General features: G+C 39.0%; 1 protein-coding gene across 2 annotated transcripts; it reads right to left on the bottom strand.

Moving 5' to 3' along the window:
• Nucleotides 1-1,778: 1,778 nt before the first annotated feature.
• WDR41 (WD repeat domain 41) lies at nucleotides 1,779-27,276 on the bottom strand. Of its 2 annotated transcripts, XM_032674713.1 has the most exons (13): nucleotides 27,149-27,276; nucleotides 23,277-23,392; nucleotides 19,422-19,470; nucleotides 17,516-17,647; nucleotides 17,096-17,158; nucleotides 16,523-16,634; nucleotides 15,057-15,119; nucleotides 12,937-13,047; nucleotides 11,509-11,693; nucleotides 8,631-8,752; nucleotides 7,620-7,708; nucleotides 3,977-4,110; nucleotides 1,779-2,194 (listed from the first exon to the last, which is right to left on the bottom strand). In XM_032674713.1, the coding sequence occupies exons 1-13, from the start codon at nucleotides 27,197-27,199 to the stop codon at nucleotides 2,042-2,044; spliced, it is 1,380 nt and encodes a 459-aa protein (XP_032530604.1). In that variant the 5' UTR covers nucleotides 27,200-27,276; the 3' UTR covers nucleotides 1,779-2,041. The 2 variants fall into 2 exon arrangements, with proteins under 2 accessions (XP_032530604.1, XP_032530605.1); XM_032674714.1 differs by lacking the exon at nucleotides 15,057-15,119 and having other exon boundaries at nucleotides 27,149-27,248.
• Nucleotides 27,277-27,865: the final 589 nt, after the last annotated feature.

Raw genomic sequence — 27,865 nt, 5'->3', positions numbered from 1 at the left:
AGTGCACAGATGTGTAAAACAGTCACCTCAGAGTTGTAAAAGTATTAAGAGTAGGTCTGATATTTACTTTTATGGTGTGAACATACAGAATTCTGTGTTATCGCAAGGTGGAAAAAAGTTTAAAACTACAAAAGTAAGAAGTAAAAATTCTCATCTGGTCACCATAATTCTGCTCATTGCACCTCCCAACAGCCAAGTGACAAACTCTCATTTAACAGAGGAATGGGACAGTATACTGTTACTATGTTCACTGTACGCTCGAAGTTCATTTGTAAAACAAAGAACTCAATTTAATACTTTCAACTCAACCATCTTTAAAGGAAGAGATCCTTGGGAGATCTATTGCCAATGGAGTGTATCTGAGAACAATGGCACTTCTGATAGATATAAATATTTATACATGCATGTAGGACTATTTAAGGATGAATTACATCCCTGTAAATTGCACAGTGAGTTTTGTGACAAGAACTGTTTAGTTAAATAGGTCTGTTTTCCTACCAGGTATTCACTTAAAAGCAGTCACATAAAAAGGAAACAGTTGTTCTCATGCTATAAGAGAGAATAAAAATATGAGCTTTCTTCTCTCTAGCTATAACTGATGATAGCAGTATTCTCTCCAAATAATCTAATTTTTATAAGCTTTCACTTTAAAGGTTTAGTAACAATGTGTAAACACACTTTATAAACAACTGAACAGTTCTCAGTTGAAACAAGGCAAAGAGCCGAAATAAAACTTCATCTCCCCAGCTTGTGCTGGGGAAGCCAAAAATGCAACGAAGACCAGCTGAAACGATGCAGACTTAACATGCCTTTCTCTCTCCAGTTTAATACCATAAAACCAGAAGTATGGTATCCTCAGGTGCAATCCAAATGCTTTTCCTAGGCTGGTCAAAAGAAGAGCCAATGAGCAAGGAACATGCAGTTCAAGTTTTAACACCGATTTAACCTTCCTGAATTGAAAGGCAGCAGTTTAACAATTTCCCCACCTGTTTTGTGGTTTTGAAATAAGTTATTTTGAATTCTCTACTCAAAATAAGGTTACCAATAGGTAATTAGTTGACTGAGGTAGGAAAAAAATACAGCTCAAAATCTTATTGTCCCTCTGCTCTACCTTCTAGAGAGTATGGTCAGACTCAAGAGGCAAAGCTTGGCTTCTGGGTAGTAGGAGGAAGGCAAGTGCCCACAGCCACTGGAGGAAGACAAGTCTAAAAGGCTCCTTGGTTTCTTCTAGGAAACTAGGAGCTTCCTCCTTTTCTTCTACTCTTGCCAGGATCTGCTTAGCCCTTTGTTTTAATTGCACTTACTGCAAACACTGTATCTTAAGTACCAAGTTACACCCTTGTAGTCTCTTGTACTGAAACCAATTCTTATAGATTCAAAGGGAAGAGATGGCATTCAAAAGCTGCACAAGACTTAGTCCTAAACCATTAAGTACTGGATCTTCTGAGTAGACCTGAGGACAGTAGCACCCACTAAGTTCCCAAATTCTCCCTTTCCCTAGTTCTTCTTGTTCAAATGGTAACTTATCACTCATTATCTCATTCTCCCTCACCCTTTCTTTTTATCAGTTCTGGGGTTAACTTTGCTTTTTTCTGTTGCTTTGTTTGCTTTGGGGTTGGTTTGTGGTTCTTCAGCTTTTGTCTTTTTGTCACTGTATTTTGGGGTTTATGCTGCAGATTTTTTGCCATGCCTCCTTTCTGCACATAGCACTGTGGATACCCCTAACTGTTTTAGTTATGATTCATCTGAGGATTTTCACAAATCTTGACATTCACCCATGTGGGAACAACATTAGAAACTATTTAATGAGCCATCATTATCTTCAGTCTTTCAAGAGAACACCATTTCTGCTGACAGAGTAAGCCAACATGCAAAATTCTCCTTTCAGAAGAGTAATAGCAACTAATAAAATTTCCAGTATAGTACATGACATCAAGTGTAAGCGTTACTGGTAGTCAGATTCCCAGTAGCTCAGACATTACCTTACACTCAGGTTTAACACACATCCACTTTACATATATGTAGCCTGTATTCAAGCAATTTAAAGTTTGAGCTGCAAATCACCATTTTGTGCCAATTTTTGAAATAGTGTTAAACTGCGGAGGCTAGATTCTCGTTCACCATCCTTCCACAAAATAATGAGGTGGTCAGCAGAGCATGTAGCCAATCCCAGTTCACCAAAGTACAGGAACATCTGCAATGAAACAATTATTATTACCATGATGCTTGCATGAGATGGTCAACTTGCTTAACTATTTAGTTTACAGCTGGACTAAACAAATACACATATCTGAAATGGCTTTGCTTATAGATAGGTATGCAAAATGACACTGTATACTGTACATTTGAGAGATCATAAAATCACTACACAAAAAAAACTCTTTAAACAGCACTTCATACTGCAAGATCTTTTTAAAATAGTACTAAAGCCTCATGGACAGAAAGCACTAAAAGCAATTTGTTCCAAGTCAGCAACAGAAGAGTGAATGACTTGTCTGAACTTTGATCTGGTTTCTTAGGAACAGAAGCCTGTTCTGTTCATTGGGTACACTGTCCCCTTCCCTACAACACAAGACTACTAGCACCAGGCCTGGAAGGATCAAAGAGCAAACAATTGTGACAGACATCAGCACATACCTGATCACACAGAGGAAGTCAAACATGCAAGAAATACAACACAGGAGAAAAGTACAGCAGCAGTGGAGGGATTTTGCAAGACCAGTGGAGCTGACAAGTCATGAGGTCATTCCTGACTTCTGAGACCTTCACAAGGCTGCCCAAAATTAACCACTAACTGCAGTTCAACACAATAGCCAACAGCGATGTCCCTATGGCATGCTCACAGTGCCCTGTCCCTTCATTTTCTTGAAGGGATCTGGTCAGGGAAAGCATTCAGGACAAGGTTTACCTGCTCTGGGAACAGCCACTTACTAGTTATGGAGTTCCAGTAGAAATAGTCTGCCAAACCCTCATTTTGGCCACCACATTTTCTTCCTCAACAGCTCCAGTATGCCCATAGTTTAAAAAAAACCCCATGATTTTCCACATGTAGAAGGTTGCAGGAAATCACATCCACCATCATCTCCATTACCCCTTGACTCTGCAGCATCCCAGCCAAGACCCAACATACGTCTCTCACTTTCTTATGCTGTGTCCCTCACTGAATTACACACTATGTCCTCTTTCTTAGATAGCAACTTTCCAAGTCAATAATAAGACCCCTTTTAACCATTTTTCAAAAGAAAGATAACAGAAAGGTTCACCACCTTAGCTTTTAAAGAAAAACTTTCAGGTTTTGGCAGCAGCAGTTCTGAAGTCCCATCAGTCTCATGAATACTTGCGAGCAAAGCTACTCCAGAATCACACCGCTCCTCTCTATCTGCCCTTCCCCCTGCTCCTTCCAAGAATGTGTACAGAAGTCCACTGTAAGAAAGTGATTTCTTACTCCAACAGATTGTCAAACACAGAAAGGTGTGGAGGGAAAATGCCATTTAAAACAAAAACATATTATATTAGGCATACAGAAGGACGGAATGGTAACTGATCTAACATTAAAAGACCTCCTTAATGCTCACAGCACAGAAGGCTAAGACATTACTGAATGTGTTTTGTTTTGCATAAGCCCTTGTTTAGATTGTGAACTTAGATGAAATCTGGGTCACGCATGTGGTTCCCAGTTGTACTGTCTGCAGTCTATAAAAGAAACCAAATACACTACCAGATTATCTGTAGCATGTATGTGCATATATGCACACACAATCCTCAGGCATCATTGAGCAAGCTCTCACTAGAATATTAAGTCAGTATGTATTACTGTTTTCATACTGCACTAAATATACCACACAATGTGCTCCCAGCCTCCAGACCCAGACAGTCAAAAGTTACAGCTTTACAGCTGTTTTCTCTAATTTACGCTGTCAAATTTACATTGCTTACTAACATTCACTTTTTCTTGTTCTTACTAAAGCTGACCTACCTGCACAGCTGATGAATGACCAATCAAATCCCCAACCAGCTCCAAGAAATACATAGGTGTATTCTCCTGCATCTTCTTGGCAGCTTGATTTGCCTGCTTGTTTGCCCTTCCAAAGCCCCACATGTTGAAAAACCCTGGGGGAAGAAAAGTCTCTCATTTGGTAAAAATAACAAATACAATTTATTTCCTCTAGCTGAAGAGTCACATAAAATCTAAAACCAAGACAGTCTACATGGCAAAATGACAGAAGCACTGTACTTTGCAGCATTTTTATATCTGCATTATTCATCTTGAGGGAGGAAGGAAACACAGCTACTTGTCCTAATTAGATATAATTTAGTAAACATGCTGAATTACACACCTGGATGAGACAATACACATATTTAAGAAGAAACACAAAGACTTCCTAAATGAACTAACCGAACAGCAAAGATAGATGCAGGACACTGATGTTCACCTTTGCTTTGTGCTCCTAAACTGTTACTTGTGCAAAGAGGAGAAAAATGAGGCACCAGTCTCTCCCGTATGTCCTGCACTACAGCATTAAAGTGTTGGCTCATTGGCTTCTTCATTCAGATTTAAAACTATCAGCCAAACTGGACTGTAAAGATAGTACTCCACTAGCACAGCCACAGCCAACAGGGGAACTATGCAATAGTACTGACAGAAGTAAGAAAGCTTGGTTCCGTTCACTGTGCAGTTCAGACTTTATTCCCAAACCTTCCCTCAGCCCCATCAGCACACAAAACTAGAAGTGTGCTAAACCATGGCCCTGGTGCAAGAGAGGTAACTGGTAAGATGAACAACCTCTCAGGGGATCCCTAGAATAAAAATAGAGCAAATCAACAGCAGCATCTCACTGGTTTCTTTCAAACATCTCGATTCACAGAAGTTATCAATTTCCAATGTGAAGCCAAACACCACCTGTCACTGTGTAGATAAGCCATCACCAGCAATACTGAAGACAGAACATTTCTGAAAAAAATGTTTCTAAATCAAGCCAGGCAGCAAAAATATATTTGCAAAAGTTACCAACAGGAGATGAACAGCCAGGTAGACAAGATACATCAAGAAAATTATTCACAGCTTGAATAAAAAAGTTCCTAAAAGAGAGCAAGTCTACTGCTGTTCCCAGTTCTTAATACTAATTATATTGTCCAGAGCACCTGTTTAAGGCCACAACTGCCAGTGTGCAGAGAAGTTGCTGGCCTGGTCAAAAAGTACCAAGCACTACAAGGGAACTCCTGTCACTGCTCAAGCATAAGCAGAAAATACACAGGAGACAGAAGCAGGGTCAGGCCACTGTGAATAAATATAGAGAGACTCTCAGAACAAGTAGAAATGAGACAAGGCAGGCCATCTGGAATTAAATATAACCAAGGATGTGAAAGACAACAAGAAGGGCTTCTTCAAATACATCAGTAACAAAGGGAAAACTAAGGATAATGTGGACCCGTTACTAAATGGAGGGGGAACCCTGGTAACAGAGGATGCAGAGAAGGCTGAGTTATTGATCTTTGTATCAGTCTTCACTGACAAGGCCAGCCCTCAGGAATCTCTGACCTGGGAGACCAGGTAAAGGAATGCTGGAAGAAAGACTTTCCCTTAGTCAAGGAGGATTGGGTTAGAGACCACCTAGAAAATCTGACATCCACAAGTCCATGGGCCCTGACGGGATGCACCAGGGCTGAAAGAGTTGACAGACACCATAGCAAGGTGCTCACAATCATCTTTGAATGGAGATCAGGAGAGATGTCTGATGACTGAAGATAGCAAATGTCAACCCAGTCTTCAAAGGGGCAAGAAGGAGGACCCAGGGAACTACCAGCCAGTCAGCCTCAGCCGGATCCCTGCAAAGGTGATCGAGCAACTCATTCTGGAGGACATCTCTATCCACACAGAGGACAAGAAAGTGATCAGGAGTAGTCAGCATGGGCTCACTAAAGTCATGTTTGACCAACTTGATTGTCTTCTGCGATGAAGCACTCTCTACCTAGATGGATGAGGGGAGAGCAGTGGGTATTGTCTACCTCAACTTTAGCACAGCTTTCAACACTGTCTTTCACAACATCCTTACAGGCAAACTCAGGAACGGTAGGCTGGATCAGTGGACAGTGAGATGGATTGACAACTGGCTGAGCAGCAGATCCCCGAGGCACAGGGTCTAGCTGGAGGCCTGTCACTAGTGGTGTCCCCCAAGGTTCAATGCTGGGACCAGTATTGTTTAACTTGTTCACCCATGACTTGGATGAGGGGACAGATGCCTCCTCAGCAAGTTCACTGATGACACAAAGCCAGGAGGAGTGGCCGATACCCCAGAGGGCTGTGTTGCCCTTCAGAAGGACCTCGACAGGTTGGAGAGATGGGCAGAGAAGAACTGTCTGAAAGTCAACAAGGGCAATAAGGTGTCCTGGTGGACAACAAGGTGTCCATGAGCCAGCAGTGAGGCCTTGTGGTCAAGAAGACTAGTGATATCCTGGGGTGCATTAGGAAAAGCACTGCTGGGAGCAAATGCTGGGTATGTTGAGGGAGCTGACCCTGCTGCTCTACTCAGCCCTGGTGAGGCTTCACCTGGAGTTTTGTGTCCAATTCTGGATTCCTCAGGACAAGAGAGACATGGAGCTCCTGGAGCGGGTCCAACTACAAAGATGATGAGGGGACTGGAGCATCTGGAAAGGCTGAGGGAACCGAGCCTGTTCAGCCTCGAGAAGAGACAACTGAGAGGAGACCTCATCAATGTCTAAGTACCTGAAGGAAGGGTGCCAAGAGGGTGGATCCAGGCTCTTCTTGCTGGTGCCAAGCATAGGAAAAGAGGCAATGGGCAGAAACTGCTGCACAGGAAGTTTCACCTGAGTATACAGAACAACTTATTTACTGTGCGAGTGACCGTGCACTGAAACAGACTGCCCAGAGAGTAATGGAGAGTTGTGGAGTCTCCCTCACCGGAGATACTCAAGTACCACACACAATCCTGTGCCATGTGCTCTGGGATGACCCTGCTTTAGCAGGGAGGTTTGACCAGATGACCCACTGTGGTCACTTCCAACCTGATCCATTCTGTGATTCTGTGAATGTCTGTACTTGAGGAAAATGCTGCTCTAACACCAGCAACTAGCCCTGAAGACTCCAATGCCCAGAGGTAGTATGCAAGTGAGGTTGTATACAGCCTCAAAGTGAGTCCCAATATCATTCAAAGTTCAAAGAGGAGATGTGGAAAACAATTCCTTTTTTTTGTGCCAGCTGCTCATCTGCAAGTTTTTCTAGATTTCTGCACATAGTTCTGCAACTATTTAATCTTGCATGGTAGAGGATTCAGCACTATTTGGTACAAACAGGGAAGGATGAAGGTTCATCAGGAGAGGTCCTAATTTTTGTTAAACTGGCTGATACAACTGCAAACTTTAAATAAGCTTATGGTACAGAACTGCTTCACCCAGACCTTTTAATATCCCATATCAGATTTTGGGGGGCTTGTATACCCATCCCTTCTTCAGTTTATCACCCAGACCTGTTATCAGTTGGTTGAACACAATATATTATCTCTTCTCTACAAAGCTTGAAAGCCTCTCTATTCCTATATGGTGAATATTGGGTCTCCTGTTATGTTTTGAAACGTTCTTTTCACCCCCCACTACTAGCAAACCTGTCGGAACTGGTTCAGCTGGCAGCTGCTGCTTTTCTCTGAGTTCCCAAATGCGCACACTGCCATCTTCTGAGCAGGAGATCAGCTGCCTGTAAAAACAGTTGATAAGCAACACTAGCATTGGATACTTATCTGTGCAAATCACCTTGTGATGTTTCTATAAAAGAGACAGCAAGTTGCCTCAAAGTGCATCTGTAGCAGAACAAACTATAACAGGCTTGTAGAATAGGTGGAAAAAAATAAACATTTTCCACCCCCTTTTAAAAGCATACCACTATGTAAAACAAAACATAAGTTTAGACTCTGCAAACACAGTTCGACTAAATGGTGTCCATAAGCTTATTTTCATTAAGCAAAAACCTTTTCTTACGGAAAAATAACAAAAGGAAAGGTACCCTATTTCATTACACACTTGGAAAAGCACATGCATTTACACAATCAAGGCCCCAATTTTTATCTTCTGATAGACTTTTGCTCCACTGAACAAGAGTATAAAGGGATCTAACACAACTACTATTAGAATATACATATATATATATGCAGCAAATTGTCCAAGTTGGCTCTCAAATCAAGATCCAGCTAGAAATTCATCACTAATGAACAAAGGCTGGAAGTTACTACTTTTTGTTAAAATATTTCAATTGTTACAAAACATTTAGTGAAAAATATTTACTGAATATGTCATATGCCTTTGCTTTATAGAAGTAAAATGCCATTAAGCTGTATTTTCACAATGCAGACAAAAGTGCTTTATCAGGTCTGATTTTGAAAATAGCTGAGATATTTTCAGCCTGTGTACCAGTCTGGATATACTGGATTATAGTTTTTTCCCGTTGAATTACAATGATGAATTTTCAAAAACCAGATCAACAAGCTCTACCTAATAAAAGCAGATCAAACTGCAGATAAGTCCCTGCCCTAGAAATTAGATGCAGCTTTGCAGTCTGTCTAGTCACCCTTTCAAGTTTTGCTTTTCTTTATTGCATTAACTAAATGTACTATGACTTGTACCTGTTTGGAAGCTTCTCGATGTGCAGCACAGAGGAGTCGTGAGCAGTTCTCTGGCAGGCAATCACACACTTCATTTGAAGATTATATACGTATATGCCTTTCCCAACAGCAGCAAACACATACTGGAAAAAAAATTTAATGGAACAACTTGCAGAAACAGATACTGAAAAATCATCCCACATGTAACAGATTTCCAGAGATACTGTGATGTCATCTAGCCTGCACTATCCAGCTTGTTTCTGTCCTCATGTTGCTGCCTTATCCCAAACATACGAAATCAGTAAGTTATATAAAAAAATATGGATTTTTTTTTGAGCAAATGTGCAATATCCTCCTATGCTCTAAGCAGTTATTTAGTGTCTGTATTTTTAACCTGTACCTTACCATCCAAGCAGTAATCAAGGATACCAACAAATCAATACAATTCTGCAATTAAACATTTACTTTCTTACACTAAAATAATGCTCTGTGTTTTGAAAAACTTTTGTTTTATCAAGAAAGCCTGAGAATACAGGAAGCTTTTGAAATTTAACTGAAGCCGGACAAGGAGGCCTTGTTCAAGTATTTCAACTCTACTGAGTACAGAAAAGGAACTCTCTCACAGGAAAGTACTACACAATAGTGCATTTTGCATTCAATGCTTTTCTTCAGAAGAGTGCAGGCATTCCATCCTACAACCATCATGACCCTAAAGCCAGAAACAGCTTATACATCTTTGGACCTGGACCCTCTTGTGACTTCTGACGATCTTAGAGTGGGCAAATGTACAATCATATGTATGTACAGATGATTAATATTCAGTACCAGGAGCGTGCAAAATACTTCCATTCAATACATTTTTGCAGTTTTGAACGTACCTTGTTTAGGTGATGTATGCTGGAACATTTCCCTGAATGGCCTGCTTCCACTTACACAACCCAAACATCAATGTCTCATAATCAGTTCACACTACACATCTGTCAATATTTTGTAAAAATTGTAACCCACTGTCTTTGACTAAGATTTTCTATATATATATTCAATGATGTTTTGACTGTTCAAAACTCTTTATCCAGGGTTTTGTTCAGAGTTTTGGCTTTTTTCTTATGCACATCTGCTGTGGAAGTACTGAAACTAAACAGATTTCTGATAGCACCATTATCGAATCAAGAGGAAAAATAACCCACTGAGTCATTTTGTATTATTTTCCTAGTTTTGTGTGAGCTTCAAATTCAGTGGCCTTCCACATCACTCTTCCACCATGAGTCACACAGTCTTACAGCTTTGCAAAATATGCTTTTCATGGAGCACTCTTCTTTTTTCACAAGCCCTGGCAAAATTCCGGTCATCTCAAACCCCAAGAAAATAAAAGATGATGAAGCATAAATTGTACATCTATCTTAAAAGGTAACTAAACACAAACACACGCTTATCAGGGCACCAGACGCACTCCCTAGCACTGTTTCCCAGTATTGCCAAACCTATACCACCCCATTTGTTTCTGAATCATGTTTTGCCTACAATCTCAGTGTCAAACCAGACACATGCATCTTCTCCAACCACCCAACTACCAAGCCTGGAAAACAGAGAAAACACATATTTGGCATTATTTTTTTTAACATGAAGAACAGCGTTCCACTTTTAGACTGCACGTAACAAAGTAATACGTTATAAAAATACATTTCTTCACCACTTTTTAAGTAGGACCTTTACAATACAGACAGTTCTGCCTTAAAACAGCTTCTATTTCAGGATTAACGCTAGAACCACCTTTACTTCTCACCATTCAAAACTCTCACGACGAATGAAATTCACAGCAATTTGTTTAGTTCAGTTCCACGCAGGGAAGAAAGCCTTCAGTAGCCTCAGATTCCACGTTCAATGTTATAACAACTTCTGACCTTCTCAAAATTCTTTTCCCCTCCCTTAAAACACATCTTGTGTAGCTTTCAAGCAGAAAATCAAAGTATTTTAAAGCCATATTATAGATTTCACCCTAAATAAAATTTGCTTTTGGCTCATTGTAGAAATAAGCATTGATAACACTGCAAATCCTACCTTTAGATACAACCACATCTTTTTTTCTGCCCACAACCCATAATGTTTCTCTCTCCAGGGTTTTAGGAATTCAGGCTTTTCCACAGCTTTTACTTTGTTATAGCTCATATCTCTGAATCCATTTCCAGGAATCCCTTTCTTAATCATTCCCCAGTAACTGACCTACGTGACAACTACGAAACGTCTTTTACATTGCCACTAACAGTTGGTAACATTTCACAAAAGTAAGTAATAACCTGACAACTTTTAGTGTTTGCTGAACAATAACTGGGTTCTGACAGAGTATTCTGATCAAGAACTTATGTCCAAAGCATTATTACAGTAGCCTGGATCCTGTATACATATTTGTGTATACAATTGAGTATGGCCCATCAGAACAGTAGGAGCAATATTGATTTACTATTAAGCATAGACATATGCCTATTCTTAAATTCACTCCATAGTACCTTCAAATATAAATGTTCGAAGGTGCATTATTGTGAAAACTGCATTTCCAGAAGAATGGAATATGAAAGATGTATGCCATCAAAACATACACCTCCTATTTATTTTTTTTGGTGGTACTATAAACAGCTAATAAATCTTTGTCAGTCAAAAAGAAATGCTGTTGTTGAAAGTCCATTATGTTAGTTCCCAATACCATCAACATATTATAACCTTCAGTTAGCTCAACAGCCAATATTTTATATAAAAACTGTTGACTGTATAAAATTAGCTGTGCACATTTAGAAGAAATCTCTCATATTAAAACAAGGAAACTGAAAACACAAAGCAGTTGGTCTTCTGTGGTAAGGTCATCCTAGCTTACTTGAATTAGTTTACTGTATTTAAAGCTTTTTACCTCCTCATCAGACGTTAGGTGTTGAACTGAAGTTTCACTTGGGCTTTGGGATAACTTTATTTCTGGCTGTACATCTGGATGGACAGAGGAGTCCCAGAAGTTGCATTCAGATGCCTGCTTTGTCCAGTCAAGTGCATCCCAAACTATTAGCTCACCTACGTGAGAGCCGGTCACAAAAGTCAAGTCTGCAGGGGGGGAAAAAACCATTATATTCCAAAGTGACATTTCACACAAAGTTACAACCCTAGAAAGGTAAGAGTGTTCACTTTCGTGTAAAGCTATGTACAATGTGCAGTACATAACTGACCGGACTAAACCCCCTTTCTTTGAGTAAATACTCATTTTATTACCTAGCACACCTCAGATGAGCAAAAGGAGATGAGCTCTCCTCAAAATTAGGAAGGAGAACATTCACTGACCACAGTGCACAGTACTGCATAGCAAAGGCAAGGAACACCACCAGAAGTATGTACAAGTACTTGAACTCCATTTCTACATAAAAAGCCCTTCTATTCCTTGGACAAGTGTTTGGACACCCCTCAGAAGCAACAAAGTATGTCTATGCCATAAACAGAATTACAGATCACAAATTAAGTGGATGGCAAGACTGAAAGTAGCTCGTCATGAATTTGTTTTTCATACCTGGGAAGGAACCACTACAGCAATATTTAATGCAGGTAGCAGATTGTCTCTTTAAGCCAAACATTGCTTGTTCTTCGTAATCCAAAAGGAGGCAATAATGACAACAGTTAAGCCCAGAAACAAGTACCATAGAATCCAAGTTTTCTTTTTTTTCCAGCTTCTTGTTACCTCTGTAACAAAGCCCCTTTGTGCCAACCAGGCCGACACAGATACACTCAAGGACAAATACTTTCTATTACACCAGTAATAACTTGTTCTGGATTCTGTGGGTGCTCCATAAAAAAAAAAAAAAGACAAGAACAGAGTAGAAGGGGCTGAATTTCAGGTAATAGCTCAGTATTGCCCTAATGAGCAGCAGAGACTGTATCATCTTCCAGACCCTCTACAATTTCTATGCAGGCCCACAACTGCACCCTCAGAACCTTCAGTTATCTTGGGACAACAACTGCAAGGAACACTGCCTCGCATATCCCATTTTAAGAGTCAGAAGGAGCAAGGGAAAAAGTAGCATTTTTAACTTTTTTAACAGAAAGAAGACCCAGAGCTCCATTTTCATCAAAGACATTACCTCTCTTCAACACTGCAACTTGCCTGGTTTCATCCCATTGTTAATCCATAAACAATGCAATTATATTTTGACATGTCACTACCTTTGCAGCTACACAAGATAGTACATCCACTAGTAAAGTAGTTTCACTCCAGTTAAAACTTTGGTCCCAAAAAAACTCCATAGGTTTATCCCAGTGGTAACTAACAAAAGCAGTAACATTACAAAACGACTCTTACCATTGACGCTGACTAATGACAAAATGTTATCCTGATGGTCAACAAGGCGCTTTACTTCAAGGACATTCCAACCTTCAGACTCATTGTTAGAATCAGTCAACCTAAAAATTACTTCAAAGAAAGAGAAATTGTCTAAATAAACTCTTTCATTCAGAATAAGATGGAACTATACTTAAATAAAACAGATCATTTTCAGACAGGTACAAACTAAAACATAAGTGAGACGAGACTTATGGTCACCATGACACCAAAAAATGGGAATGAATTATTTCAGTGTTATCATTAAGGCCTCTTACTACAGCAACTCTAGGATAAAACATTTCAGCCTTGTTACTCTGAAATTTATAGACCTGGTCAACATCAGAAGCTGTAGAAAGCAGAAGTGAAAAGTATTAGACATCTTTATGGATAAGTAAACTAAAAGTGAAACGTTTCTTGAGGACTCATCTCACTGAAATTCAAAAGGATGCAATATTCTCTAGTAAGACAATTGAGATCATCAGGAATTAAGACTTTATTTTAACCAGTCTTGGAATTTCTTTTCTATCTCAACGGTACTGCAAAAGAAGTGTGGGAAGTTTAGATGGAAGTTTGTATTGTATCCCTATGCCTAAACACAAGAGGACTATTCTTAATTTGTTCCTGATTCTTTGATCAAAGTATCAGGTTGCTAATTTTTCAACTAAGTATTTAATCATCTTGAGCAACATCTGCTTTTTTGCTGATATAATGCTCTACTTTTGCTCCTGGATTTTATTCCCTATTTTGAAATTTCAGTAATTTTACACAGCACTTACCAAAAAGACTCTCCACCAACAGCTAGCCAATTACTTCCAGTTTGCATACATAGATAATTCTGTCTCCAACTGAGCAAAAGAAATCATCACACTGTCTCATTATAGCTTCTGATCCTGGGATAAAGAGGCTCTAGTGAAGCCTAGTATCTGACAGCTCAGATAAGCAGACCCAGACCTTCTGCACTAGGACAAATGTCAATTGCCCCAGTCAGATCTGGACAGGTGGCATTAACACTGAGTGAGTTGGCGGAGGAGCTCGCCAAGCCACTCTCTGTCATTTATCATCAGTCCTGGTTAACCAGGGAGGTCCCAGTCAGCTGGAGGTTGACCAGTGTGACATCCACCTACAAGACAGGTCAGAAGGATCCAGGGAATTACAGGCCTGTCAGCCTGATCTCAGTGCCAGGGAAGGTAATGGAACAAATTATCTTGAGTGTGATCACACAGAACATCCAAGACAACCAGGGAACCAGGACCAGCCAGCATGGGTTTAAGAAAGGCAAGTCCTGCTTGACCAACATGAGCCATCAGTGTGCCCAGGTGGCCAAGAAGGCCAATGGCATCCTGGCCTGTATCAGCACTGCGGCCAGCAAGACCAGGGCAGTGATTGTCCCTCTGTACTCAGCACTGGTGAGGTTGCACCTCAAATCCAGCTGTGTTCAGCTCTGGGCCCCTCACTTCATCCAGAGAAGGGCAAGAGAGATAGCAAAGGCTCTGGAGCACAAGCCCTAAGAGCAAGGAGCTCAGGTTGTTTAGCATGAAAAAAAGCAGGTTCAAAGAGACCTCACCACTCCCTATAGCTACCTGAGAGGAGGTTGTGGCGAAGTGGGGACTGGCATCTTCTCCCAGGTGACAAGTGACAGGACAAAAGGAAGTGGTCTCAAGTTGCACCAGGTGAGGTTCAGGTTGGATATCAGGAAGAATTTTTTCACTGAAAGGGTGGTCAGGCATTGGAATGGGCTGCCCAGGGATATGGTGGAGTCATCATCCCTGGAGGTGTTCCAAGAAATGGCTGGACATGGCACTTAGTGCAATGGTTTAATTGGCATGGTGGTGTTCAAGGTTGGACTTGATATCTTCAAAGTCTTTTCCAACCTTAATAATTCCATGATTCTAAATATAGAAAAGCTTCATCTATAAGATTCCTCAATAAGATTAGTACTGTCTCCTCTTCGTAAAGAATGGAAAAAGAAGGTTGCTGATCACACTCTAATACCATTTACTTTCCCTATACAATTCCAGCAGTGTGTTTTTCACACACATCTCTGATAAGCAGCTGTTATAGAGGAATATGAACACTTCACATAAATGCAACATACTCACTTAGCTCTTTGCCTACAGCTGCTGCAACACAGTTTTTGGGCAACTCAACCAAAGCACTGATACCTTTGAAAAAAAAACAGGGGATAAGAGAGGAAAGGATAACCACTGGTTATAACACAGCAAACTGTTAATTCCTTATTAATAAAGTTCTTAACAATCTTCCTTCCACTTGGAAATTATAATCAAAACAGAAGCATATTGCCTGAAATAAAAGTTAAATGCCATCAGAATTGAATAGGTTATCTCAAACAGAGGCAAGCTCAGGACTTTTGGTCCCGAATCCAGCAGAATTCTGGACATCAAACTTGCAGTGAAACTGAAAGTAAATTATCTTTTTATTTTAAATACAGTTAAGATATCTATGTCCTAATGCTGGACAGTATTAAGGACACCATGGTAATTATTAAGATTCTAAACAAAGGTAGTACCAAAGTTATTAGATACTGTACATACCTCAATACACACAATTCTAAAACACTGTGCAGAGCCAGCAGAAGAAGAGTAAGGCCTAAGACGTCCAACTTGCTTTCTGTCTTAATTGTTAGTCTGTCTTAATCCTGCACAGAATTTTCCCCGTCTGTGCCACCACACCACTAAAGAAAAATTCCCCAAGGAATAAGCAATCTCTTTCCCCACAAAGGAAGCATGAGATTAGGATAGAAGACAAGGCCCATGCTACACATCCCATTGACTCCTTGTACCAAAGTTTCAATAGTACTTCATACAAAGCACCACAGCAACACTACCAGCTGGTATTTAGCATAATACTTCATAATATTTCATAATCAATACTTTCAAAAGAAGTATTAATATCCTCAAAGATTCAGAAGGCTTTGCCTACCACTACTCTATTCCATGACAAAAATAAGGACAATACTAGTTCCACCTTTATATGTGATTCACAGCTTTACAGGTATCTTGGTAAAGCACGGTAATAACATGTGACAATTTCCTTCTATGGACATACAAAATATAAATTTATTAATATAAAAGCATGATTGACATTGATATCTGATTACATTTATTACATTCCTATCAAAACCCGCATTTTCTACATAAAAAGTACTGAATCTTAATAATAAAAAGTAATCTCTACTGTTCTACTTCTACAAAGCTCACTTAGGAATAACAGAACTCCCACCTGATCACACAAAAAGCCAGTCAAAGAATCTGGTACATGTTACAGCAAACACATATAGACCAGCATCCAAGGTCTATCCCTGTAAGTCTAAGCTATTGTACAGTTACTGAGATTTGACATATCCTAAAATTCACACAGTACAGGAGACTAAAAGCAGTCTTAATTCTGAAACTATTAAGTCTGACATTTAAAAAAAGAGCGAGTGGCTCTAATAAATAATGTTATCATTAGAATTAAAGGAAATTTGCCAAGTTGGTTTTGCATCATTATACAGATCCATTTTACTTGCACTTTAACAGCTATAATGAGTCATTTACATTCTTACCTGCATCAGTAAGATGACTGGTCTTACACAAGAGATCTAATTTTCGGTTCCAAACACACAGATCACTCCCTCCAGACAACCATACATCCAGTCTTTGAAGAACTGTCAAACACTGCAGAACAAAAATCAGATATATGTCTCCTGCAAAAGTTCTACAGGGAATTTCTCAGTAAAATGATCATGAGCTTTAGTTAAATAAATCTGTTAAGTACTATGAAGCACAGTATCAAGGTATCACTTCCCTGAGAAACACAGATTTAATTACATGCTACATTTTTCATCAACAATGCAAAACCTTATTTTTTCATTGATTTTTTCCCTACTATTAAGAGTCAACAACTAATTTAAAGGTAGGTTGTTTTTTGCAACACAGTAACAGAACCAAGTCATACCAGTTACCTTTGTTCTACATCCTTTCAAAAAGAAAATTGAGGTATTGAGAGTCTGAAAAACACCCACTTCTCAGCCACTCATTATGTACCACTGCTTACACCAAACATTGCTGTTCATTTTAACACACCTGCCCATAGGACCTACAAAACAACAGACATTCATAGGGTTTCTTTAGCATACCTTTACAGTAGAATGGAAACACGACACTTTCTGAACCTGTCTGCCACTAGTGCAGTCCCAAACCTGTCTTTATTCATTAAGGAAACTGAAAGGTTTCTATGCATTATAAATATAACTGCTGTGTTTGTGACAGATTAGGAAAGAGGTATGCAGTGTCTCAGTATTCTAAACTCTGTCTTTTCAATATTTGGCCTAAATGGCATATTAATAAAGGTCTGTTATGGATTCATTTTTGTAGCAAGGACTGCACCTACTTGTGAGCAATAACTAGTAAAACTCCTGTGTAACCCAATTACACCTAGTGGGTATTACTGGCCAATCCATCTTGAGACAGCCTGCAGCCTGTCTCAGTGCTACCTTCAAAAGAAAAAATCACAAAAAGCTGATAGAAATTTGAATATTCTCTAGATCAAAGGATACAATAACTGTTCTATCAGCTGAGGCTGTTATAATCAAATGTCTTTTTTCTTCAAAAGCATCTGACGAAGAAAATGGTGCTATAGCTGTAATTTTGTGTGTGTGTCCATGAAGTTCAAAAAGTTTTTCTCCAGTCTGAAAAACAAAACCATGGAAAACTAAGTGTAAAACATGCAAAATGCCTACTGTAGCATAAAACATAGGTACCACATGACTTTTGAAAGCAAGAATTTTTAAGAGTCTCAAATCTCCCTTTCTAAAGTAACTTATGAATTTGCTTCTTACTACCTTCAATGCTATTAAAGATTAAATAAGATACCAAGCGTAGGTTTAAAGGACATAACACAAATTACTCTCAGAGTAAAAAACCCTCTAAAAGCCCTTAAGACCAAAATTCTGTATTAAGTTCATTTAATTTTAATGCAAATACTGGCCATTCACCCATGAACACTTTGGTAATTCAGATTTGTTGACAAACCCTCTCCTGAAAAAGTTTTTTTTTTTTAATTATTAGAAAAATTTGACCTATATTTATGGCAAACACAGTACTGCCAATTTCCTGCCAGCTTTATTTAGCATGTACATCATCTACAGATTCAAGATGGTGCTTTGGACAACCACAGCTACTTCTGCTGTGTTTAGAAGGCAAAACTCCACAAACAAACATAGAGAAGCATACTGGCATTTTAAACGTGCAACTAAAATACAGGGTTATCATAGCTGCAAACTTCTTTACAGTTGCAGGTTAACATTTTAAACTAATAAAAATCCTACAGAAGTAGAAAATGGAACTCAGTTCATAAGCTGAATATCTAAGTGACAAACTGCTCAGAACACTGGGTATATATATTCACATATACGGGTTTTAATATTCAAGACCCCTTTACTTTTCCAAATTATAGAATTAAAAAATCACAAAAGGCCTTCAACTACAGCAAAGCACTAATTAAAACTGCTCAAAAGAGAGAAATTTCAAGTCTCCCCTTCTGTATTTTAAAATTACACCATCATAAATGTCACTTAAATTTTTCAGAAGATTTTTAAAAAATTTACAGTCTGAGTTTTTTTCTTCCTCAATTTGAATGTTTGATACACTTTAGACAGTACAGCATGTCTCCCCTTCAGACTTCTTATTGAACAATGTAACTCATATACCAGACCTCCTTAACACAGGTCTAATGCTCATTCCTTCTACAATTTTGTCAATGATACAGAGACACAGAGCAGAAGACCAGAACAGCAGGTGTCACTAACAGAGCACTATTTCCATGATAAAACTAATGTCTTTGTAAGGTTTTCAAAAGTTACAAGATTTTTATCACAGCAAGCAATTAAGGCCCTGTTCCTGTACTGCATGAAATGTTGAACTTCTACTCACTTTGGTATCTTTCCAATAGAGTTTTGTGCTAGTTCACCATTTAGCCTAATCAGTTATACTACAAAGAGGTATTACTAGTAAAGCTACTGAAATGTACTTAAAACTTAAGTATATATAAAAATCCTGGCAGGTTTGGGATCTTCTTATATATTTGTTGAGTTACTAGTCAACATTTTGGTGTTAACAGCAAACACAGAACACACTTTTAAAGAGTAATTAAAGGCACACATTGATACACACTTCCGCTTTTCACATCATCATTTCATCTAAAATCTCTCTAAAATCACTATGTCTTCCCAAAACATTCTAACTTTCAAAACTTATCCTTCTCTTGAGTTCACACAATTTTTAATACCCTAACTCTCCTTTGTAAACTAAAATTTAAGAAGCTCCCTCCACTTGTACATTTTCAAACAGCTTTGCAGCAATTCTTATTTATTCTGCTTTTTCATTTCTAGACATTTCTAACTCCTCTCCATAACTTCTACCCTCTCCAGAACACACAAGCCAGCCCCCAAAAAATCACCTAACCTGAGCATTCCATAGACATACGATTCCATCATCTCCTGCAGATGCAAACCTGAAGAAAAAGAGGTAAAAAAACCACAACTGAAAACTTCAATATAGCATAATGTAATGGAAAAGTAGTAAACGGTTACGGAAAAAAAATACTTACAAGATATATCAGGCTCTGTCTTTACAGAATAAACATGTATTTGTAAATCCCAATTATAGTTTCTAAACTAAAGTCAGTACATTTGAATAGGTATTTATCAACATATACTTAATATAAGAACAAGATGTAGGAATCCCAATATGTACTATTATAAAAAGAACCCCATACAAAAGAACCAATTCTCTTGTTTAAAAATATGAGATCTGAAACACCAAATAACAGTGAACTCTAAAATCAAATACTATTAGTCAGAGTCAACTATAAGACATCTAACAAGTTACAAACCACTTGTCTGGGTTCAGCCCAGGAACTGAAACAGGAGCCAGGCCTAAAAGAGTTAACTGAGATATCTTGGCCTGCTAAGAAACCTCAATACCTGTTTTGCTAGAAGAACATTTTAGGAGCACTGGTTAATATCATGTTCTGTTCTGCTCACTGGACCAAAGGCCTTATTATAGAAAGAATAGGAGTAGTACACACACAGAAATAAATTAGGTAAACTAGACGTTTGAATAAGATCTAGAAGGCCCAGAGCCAGGATTTTGCAAGCTTGAAGAATTCAGGTCACCTAATTGAAGAGGTCAAATTGAGGAAGACATCCATGGCGACCACCATGGATGAAGGCTTGAGGTGAAGACCCCCACAGCAGAAAATTGCGCATGTCTGGGAAAGACTCTGCCCAGAGACCAGCCTACTTATTAATATGTATAATAAATGATGTAAGCATGTATCTAAAGTGTATAAAATGGCTTAGTTTTGCACTTGCAAGTCGAGTAAGTTTGTCCAGCACGAGCTGGCTTGCTCCCAACGTTGAATAAACAAATACCTTGCTGCTTAAAGACAAAAAAGTCCCTGAGCAGTTTCTCAGACCAATTTTTTGGATTCAGAACAGAGTAGTCCAGTATTTACCATTGTAATGTAGAGTGTGGCTTAAAAGAACTTCGAAGGGCAACACATTTAAGGTGCTAAATTTGACTTCTGATAAAAATCCACATGAAAGGCATACCATATGAGGAAAACACAAATTCCAATTAGCATGTTAATCTCACATGAACCAAGTCTGACTTGAATTCAACCTTTTTCTCTAGGTTAGAGTGACTATCTAACCATCTGCCTACATATGCTCCTTATAGGACATCTCATTCTTTTCCAGTCAAGATCACTACCATCTGTAACCCTGTCAGTTTCCTGAAGAAGGAAGGAATGGTCAAACGAGCAACAAAAAAACTGTTCTTAAAATGTGTTATGAACTCTGTTTAATTTAATGTATCAAATGCTAGGGCGTCACATGCAATTTTATTTCAGTCCACTTTTTGGAAGACTCTTGCTCAGGCTTAGTCTTCTTTAGTGATCTTCTAATCAATATGACCCTTACTTCATGTTCGAAAAGTACAAGAGCAAAGAAGAAAGAAAAAAAAAGCAAAAAAAAGCCCACCAGCTTTCTGTTACATTCATATAGGATTTATTTAGTACCTTCAAAAACCAATCTGAGAAAATTTTCCACTCACTGGTTTTAGCTGAGCCACTGAGAAAACAAGAAAATCCTTCTGCAAAATTCTCACTAAGATGATATTATCTAAAGACCTGAAGCATGAAATTTGGCTTACAATAGTTGACAAAAAGCACACAATGGAATAGCTGCAGAAACTAAATAAAAACATTTCAGAATCTGAGTAACAATACTAATTTTACTGAAAAGAATCAAGTGAATAATATTATCAGGTGTTTAACAATCCAGAAAATACCATATTCTTGATAAATAAAAACTCAGAATTACTGTCCAGTGAAGCAACTCTATTAAACTTCTCAAACTCTCAGAATGTTAACCAGCTATATAACTTACTCCCTATCCATATGCTATTTTACAGCCTATATTAAATGCAGCCACCCAGACTTTAGCTTTACAAAGATTATCATTAGTTTAGTTTCAGTAATTTACCTGCCATCAAAGAAAGAAGCCCAAAATGGCAAGCAGTTTCTTTGTATCACACAGCAATTTAAGAATACTCTGGTATTTCTACAAAAATCAATTACCTCTATGCAGTAAGTGTTTTGAGAAAACATACTTTGATAAAGAGTTATTTTAATAATTGGTCTGGGTCAAAAAGGACTGAAAAAAAGCCACAAGATTCTTTCATTTTTGTAGGAATTTTCTGGTGGACTACTACAATGCGGAAAAATAAACTTTATGGTAACACATGTAACTTTTCTAATATATATATATTTTATGACATTAAGAATAAAAACGGACACGCTAAAGATCCTCCATGGAGTCTTCTGTGAAATTTATATATAGAGATATTATGAATCTTATTAGAAAACAGGATTCTGTGGGCATTCCTGAATTGGAAGAGACCACCTGCATGATCTCCTCCAATCAATGTGAATGGGGAAGGAGAGAACCTTCCTTCACAAAACACCTGCTATACACTGCTAGGATTAAAACAAGCTGTTATCCATGTTAACTTTGTGTAGTGTATTGATGAATATATTAGAAATTCCCTTCTGAGTCTAATCCATAAAAGATATAAATTACTACAGCTCCTTAACAGAACTATTCTTGCCTATTACTTACATTCTTAATCTCTAAATGTTTTCTATTTTATTCTCCACATCAGCCAAGAGTCACTACATTTTATTACTGACTAAAGAATTCACCACCTTACTTTTAAGGCAGAAAATTATTTCTTCTCTTCTACGATTAAGTATAATTAAAGAATATGAAAGGCTAATTTAGAGAAAACTAGAATAGAAGCCAGGTTGTAATGCACAACTATCATAATACAATCTCTCAGACACATTTCCAAAGTGACAAAGGTAAATACAATGACTTCATCTCTGCTTATTAACTAGTTTTCCAGTTTTTAGATAACTCTGTCCTCGGAAGATAGATAACTCAAGTCTTCACAAGAATAGAACAGATAAAAATTGTCAGGGAATATACAAAAAACTGCACATATCTGAAAACTGACCGAGAGAAACAAAGGAATGATCAGGTTTCAAAGAAGTACAGCTTGGAAGAGAAATGAAATGCAGAGATTAGGCATGTGATGAATTTTGCTAAGCAGTCATTCTGAATAAAGTGGTGAAAATTTCAATATTTGAAAATTTAAAAAAACCCTGCATTAACTAAGGCTCAAGTGAATTAAGTACTATGGCTTTGGAAGAAAGTACAGTAGAAGATGGGAACGAAAGGAACAGCAACCATCGCTCAGTATTGTTGAAGATGTCACGGCTAATTGCTACAGTGTACCTAAAGGAGCCTATTACATTCTTTCATAGAACCAAAAGGTGAAATAACAGCTATTCTCAATTCAGAAATGCAAAACACATGTATCTGCTCAGAGCAGAAGAAGACACTACTGCATGTTGTCCTGTGAGAAAGAGTTCATATGCATGTACAGAAGGGAACGCTCAAATAGGAACAGACTAAAAAGAACATTTCTTCCCAACAAGTGACTTGGCACCAAGAAACCTAACTCATTCACCATTATTTTCTCATTAAAGTAAACCTTAAAAGAGAAGCCAAAAGACACAGTAACATACCAAGAAAAGGGAGTGTTCATCCCTTGCTTTTTTAACTCAAATTTTTCCTGCCCTTCCCCACCAAAAATAAAAAGGGAAGATTACAAATATTACTACATATTAACAAATATTCTCTGAAGTATTGCCAAGGACACTATGAAACAATTCAAAGTGGCATTTCATACCTGCAGTCATCTATTTGCACTAGAAATCGTACTATATCTTGATGACCTTTCAACACGAGGAGCTCCGTGTAAGGATTCCGTGTTTGTTCTTCACCAACTGTCTGTACAGAAGATTTCTAAAATTCATAAAAAATGAGTTAAATTTATTTGGTACTGACATAATTATTTTCATCAGGTCTTTGTAACTTCTAACAACCTAGACTCAGGTGTGAAGTTCCTGAAATACCATTTTGCCTGAACGAAAATCATTACAAAATATAATTTCTTATTATTTCAAGTAAATAATAGCTTTCTATTGCACGCATTTTAAATTATAATATGGCATTTTCTGTTTAACAAAATATTTTGTACTGCTTTAATTGCTGATACAGCATGATGAAAACCCAGTTTAGTTATGAGCTGTCATGTGGAGCCAGCTTCATGACTCAATTCACCATACACTCAGTTTTTCATTAAATTACACATCTTATGAGACGTTTGTGAATCTTTCATATCTTTCATCTGCTGTTCAATTTTAAAATCCTATATAAAGACAACATATTTAAAACAAATAAGAACAAATGCTGCTCTGTTACATAATATATAAATCATCCATTGCTACTCTATTCACAAAATACCAAAGCCAACCACTTAAAAAAATGTAGAGAACGATTAATCATTTTATAGAACAGCATTTGCAATTACCCCCACCTAGACTATTAATTAAAAGGACAATCAATCACTTGGAACAAGCTGATCATCAGGTAGGGTCAATAAAATATTGCACAGAACTGCACTTTCAAGGAATAATAGTTCTGCCAATCTCAATCATCAGTTTGCTTCAAGACAACTTTTTTGTAATTAATGTCTTACACATTCTGGAACAACTTACTGTAAGACATTATTTTTTAAAAAAACAGAACAGCTCAATAGTAACTCAGTGGCAGCACTCTTCTCCTTCTGGATTTATTTTACATGACAGTCAACATCATCTTACTTCCAAGACTGTCTCCCCTTTGAGGACTTCAACAGAACCTACACTGTAAAACAGTAACTAAAGAACACTGTACAGCACACAGCATACATGACAGGTAATACCACAGCAAAGACAAACACATTATCCTCAAAAATTTGAACATCTTCTTGCTAGATTAATAAATTATTTTCTATTACTTTGATATTGGTACTATGATACTATTCTTCATAAGCTAAGAATGACAAGGTGAAAAAATGGTGAAAGAAACCTGTGTTTATTTTAAAAATTAAGAGTTCCTATTTTTTAAATTAAGTTCTTGTGATTTTATCTCGGTTTTGTGCTATCTGATGCATTTCATGAAGTAACTGTTCCTCATTTTATGCAATCACGTGTGAATAGCAGTTTCCTTCTAAAATAATGCAAGTAGAATCTGCATGGCTATAAAGAAAAGCTGGACAAACATGAAAACCTGGAGTCAGCTGTCAAAGGTAATCAAAACATGCCTTAAAAAATGAGAGTTCTACATAGTCTAAGCAAATCTCAGTACATTAGCAATACTGTACCAAGGAAACAGACATTAATATTCAGCAAAACATAGGGTTAAATGAGAATTCTTTCTCTGAAGAAATCTACTTTTTTATAGAAACTGTTAACTGGACTCTCTTATAGCAATCCTGTTTTTAGAAGGGAAAGCTGGAGAGTGATGCTAATGGAATCCATTCCCAACTTGCATGTTTTTATGCAGGACCTGTCAGCATCACTACAGTAATCAGAAAAAAAAAAAAAAAAAAAAAAAAAAAAAATTAATCTGAACTTCATAACTTCCTATAAACCCCCATGATGTAAAGTGTTTAAAAGTGGGATTTTCAAATGCAATTCACCAAAAACATGGAATACAAGAGTTCACATACATACTGATTTTATGCACCGTGGAGCATGACAAATTAGCTACTATTGGCCATGATGCTCCATTTCCAGAACCACCCTGTCTAAGATGAACATCATGGCCATCAACTGAAGAGATTCAGGAGCTTGAGTCTAAATGACTTTCAATTCCACTGTAAAAATAAAAATGGGCATGGAGAAATTTACCTTTCATGAACTCAGGATAGCCTTGCTAGAGGTTTTCTCTATTCACCCAGTGCAATGCCACTCTACACATCTGTCTGAAGTCATAGCACGTGAAACAAATACCCTAAGTCCATAGCCCACACACTGCTATGGGCTTTCTTACCTACTTAAGAACTAGTTATGAAGATGATTAGATGAAACAATATTACATAAAGCGGGGGGGGAAGTTTAGAAACTAACCTTTAGCAATATCTGTTATTCAGTTTTTCCTCAGAGAAGCAAAATTAGTACTGTCATCCCACAAACCAGTGGTAACAATGGGAACAAAAGTCCTGTGGGTCAGGTTTAATCAAGCTATGAATGGAAGAACTGGGCCACATCTTGATTCATGTTCATGCTTTATTAAAACACGGTATAACTAAACTATAGCCAGAGTTTAAACTTTGTGCTATTTTCTAGCACATCTTACAAAACTGCATCATATTTCCCATCCTCCTTTCAAAAACAACTGCACACAAACCTGCTAAATATGACTGCAATGCAACCAGCACTTTGACTGGTGACAAAAGTCAGAGACATTCCCACACATCATCGTTCCAAACTGGCACAAATCCAAACTTCCACCAAAGTAAATACTGGTATTTGAAGTCATCTATGACACTGGCACACTTGCTCATGAACAGCAGCTGGAAAACAATTACTTCCTCATACTTGTCTAAATTACAAAAGCACTATGTGTATAGAGTCCAGTAATATTGTTAATTAACTCTTGTTAAGTCTCTGAGAACTTCACCAAGCTCTTAGAGACACGAAAATCTCAACAATCTCTCCCCCAAATCTAGTAAAACTCTTAACCTGAGTAGCAGGAAGGATGTCAGTGTACAGTGCACTACGTAACAAACCGTGTTTCATGGATGAGAAACTAAGAAGTGCTAGAAGACTACTACGAACTACTATAACACATAAACAAGAAGTTACTGCAAATAACAAGTCACTGCCTACAATTTATATCATCAGTCTGACTGAGAGCAGGACTTATACGCAGTTCTTGCAGCTACACAACACAGGCCCCGCCGAGAAAGGGGGAGGGAGTCGGGATGCTCCCAACAGCTCCCTGGCGTGCTCAGCGTGGGTGTTCTGCTCTTCACAGAATCAGCTGGGTTCAAAAAGACGTTTGAGATCAAGCCCAACCTATGACCAAACACCATCATGTCAAAGAGACCGTGGCACTAAAGTGCCACGCCCAGTCGTCTCCTGAACACCTCCAAGGACGGTGACTCCACCACCCACCTGGGCACCCCATTCTAATATCTAATCATCCCTTCTGTGAAGAAATTTTTCCTGATGTCCAACCTGAACCTCCCCTGGAGCAGTCTGGGGCCATTTCTGCTCATCCTGTCACTTGTCACTTGTTGCCTGGGAGAAGTCACCGACCCACACCTAGCTACAACTTCCTTTCAAGTAGTTGTAAAGTGATGAGGTCTCCCCTGAGCCTCCTCTTCTCCAGGCTGAACAAACCCAGTCCCCTCAGCTGCTCCTCGTAGGACTTGTGCTCCAGCCCCTTCACCAGCTCCACTGCCTTTCTCTGGACACGCTCCAGCACCTCCTGATCTAAGGGACCCAGAAATGAACACAGTACTCGAGGTTCGCTTCTGCGCTTCTGCCCTCCTCTCATTCTCCTCCACGAAGCCGGTAACCAGTTCTGTCAGCCCGAAGGCCCCGCAGGCCGAGAGCCGGCGCGGAGCACGGCCCAGACCCACCCAGTGGGAAACACCACGGCCCAGTGCATCCCGACCTCACGGCACTGCCCGCTCCAAGCCTAAGGCTCCGCAGGGAGCGGCCTCACCTCGGCCAGGCCCTGCGGCTCCCGGCCGCCGCCGATCAGCCACCGCAGCATCGGGAGCGGAGCCGGCCCGGCTTCTCCCGCGCCACCGCAGCGCTCAGGCACAGGCCGCTCAATCGAGCGCCGCGCCGAGACCCGCCCGCTGGCGGGCGAGGCCGGGCACGGCCGGAGCAGCCGATGGCCGAGCGGCTGCCCCGTGAGTGGCGGCGTGGGCAGAGCTCCGCACAGGTGGCAATTAAACATTTACTGGCGTTTTACCTCCTGTCAGGATGGCATAACAAACATGAGTAAACTCACCTGATTTGTTGTCCTGCTGCTCTTCCACAGAATCACAGGCTCATGGAATGGGCCAGGTTGGGACGGACCACAGTGGATCGATCTTCTGGTCCAACCTCCCTGCCCAAGCAAGGTCATCCCAGAGCACATGGAACAGGATTGTGTGCGGGTGGTTTTTGAATATCTGCAGTGAGGGAGACTCCACAACCTCTCTGGGCAATCCGTTCAGTGCTCCATCGCCCACCCATTGCCTCTTGTCCTATTGCTCAGCACCACTCGGAAGAGCCTGGCTCCATCCTTTTGATACCCACCCTCTAGATAATTATAGACACTGATGAAGTAATGCAGTAATCTTGGAAGCCTTTTTGAGTCTTAGATGAACATGGAGCAAGATCATAAAACCCATCCCAAAAGGCCACACAAGCCTCCATTCTCAAACAGACA

This window comes from Chiroxiphia lanceolata, chromosome Z, assembly GCF_009829145.1.
Source record: "Chiroxiphia lanceolata isolate bChiLan1 chromosome Z, bChiLan1.pri, whole genome shotgun sequence".
Taxonomy (NCBI): Eukaryota; Metazoa; Chordata; class Aves; order Passeriformes; family Pipridae; genus Chiroxiphia; species Chiroxiphia lanceolata.
The sequence above is the reverse complement of the archived record's forward strand: the minus strand, read 5'-3'. Positions and strand labels throughout refer to the sequence as shown.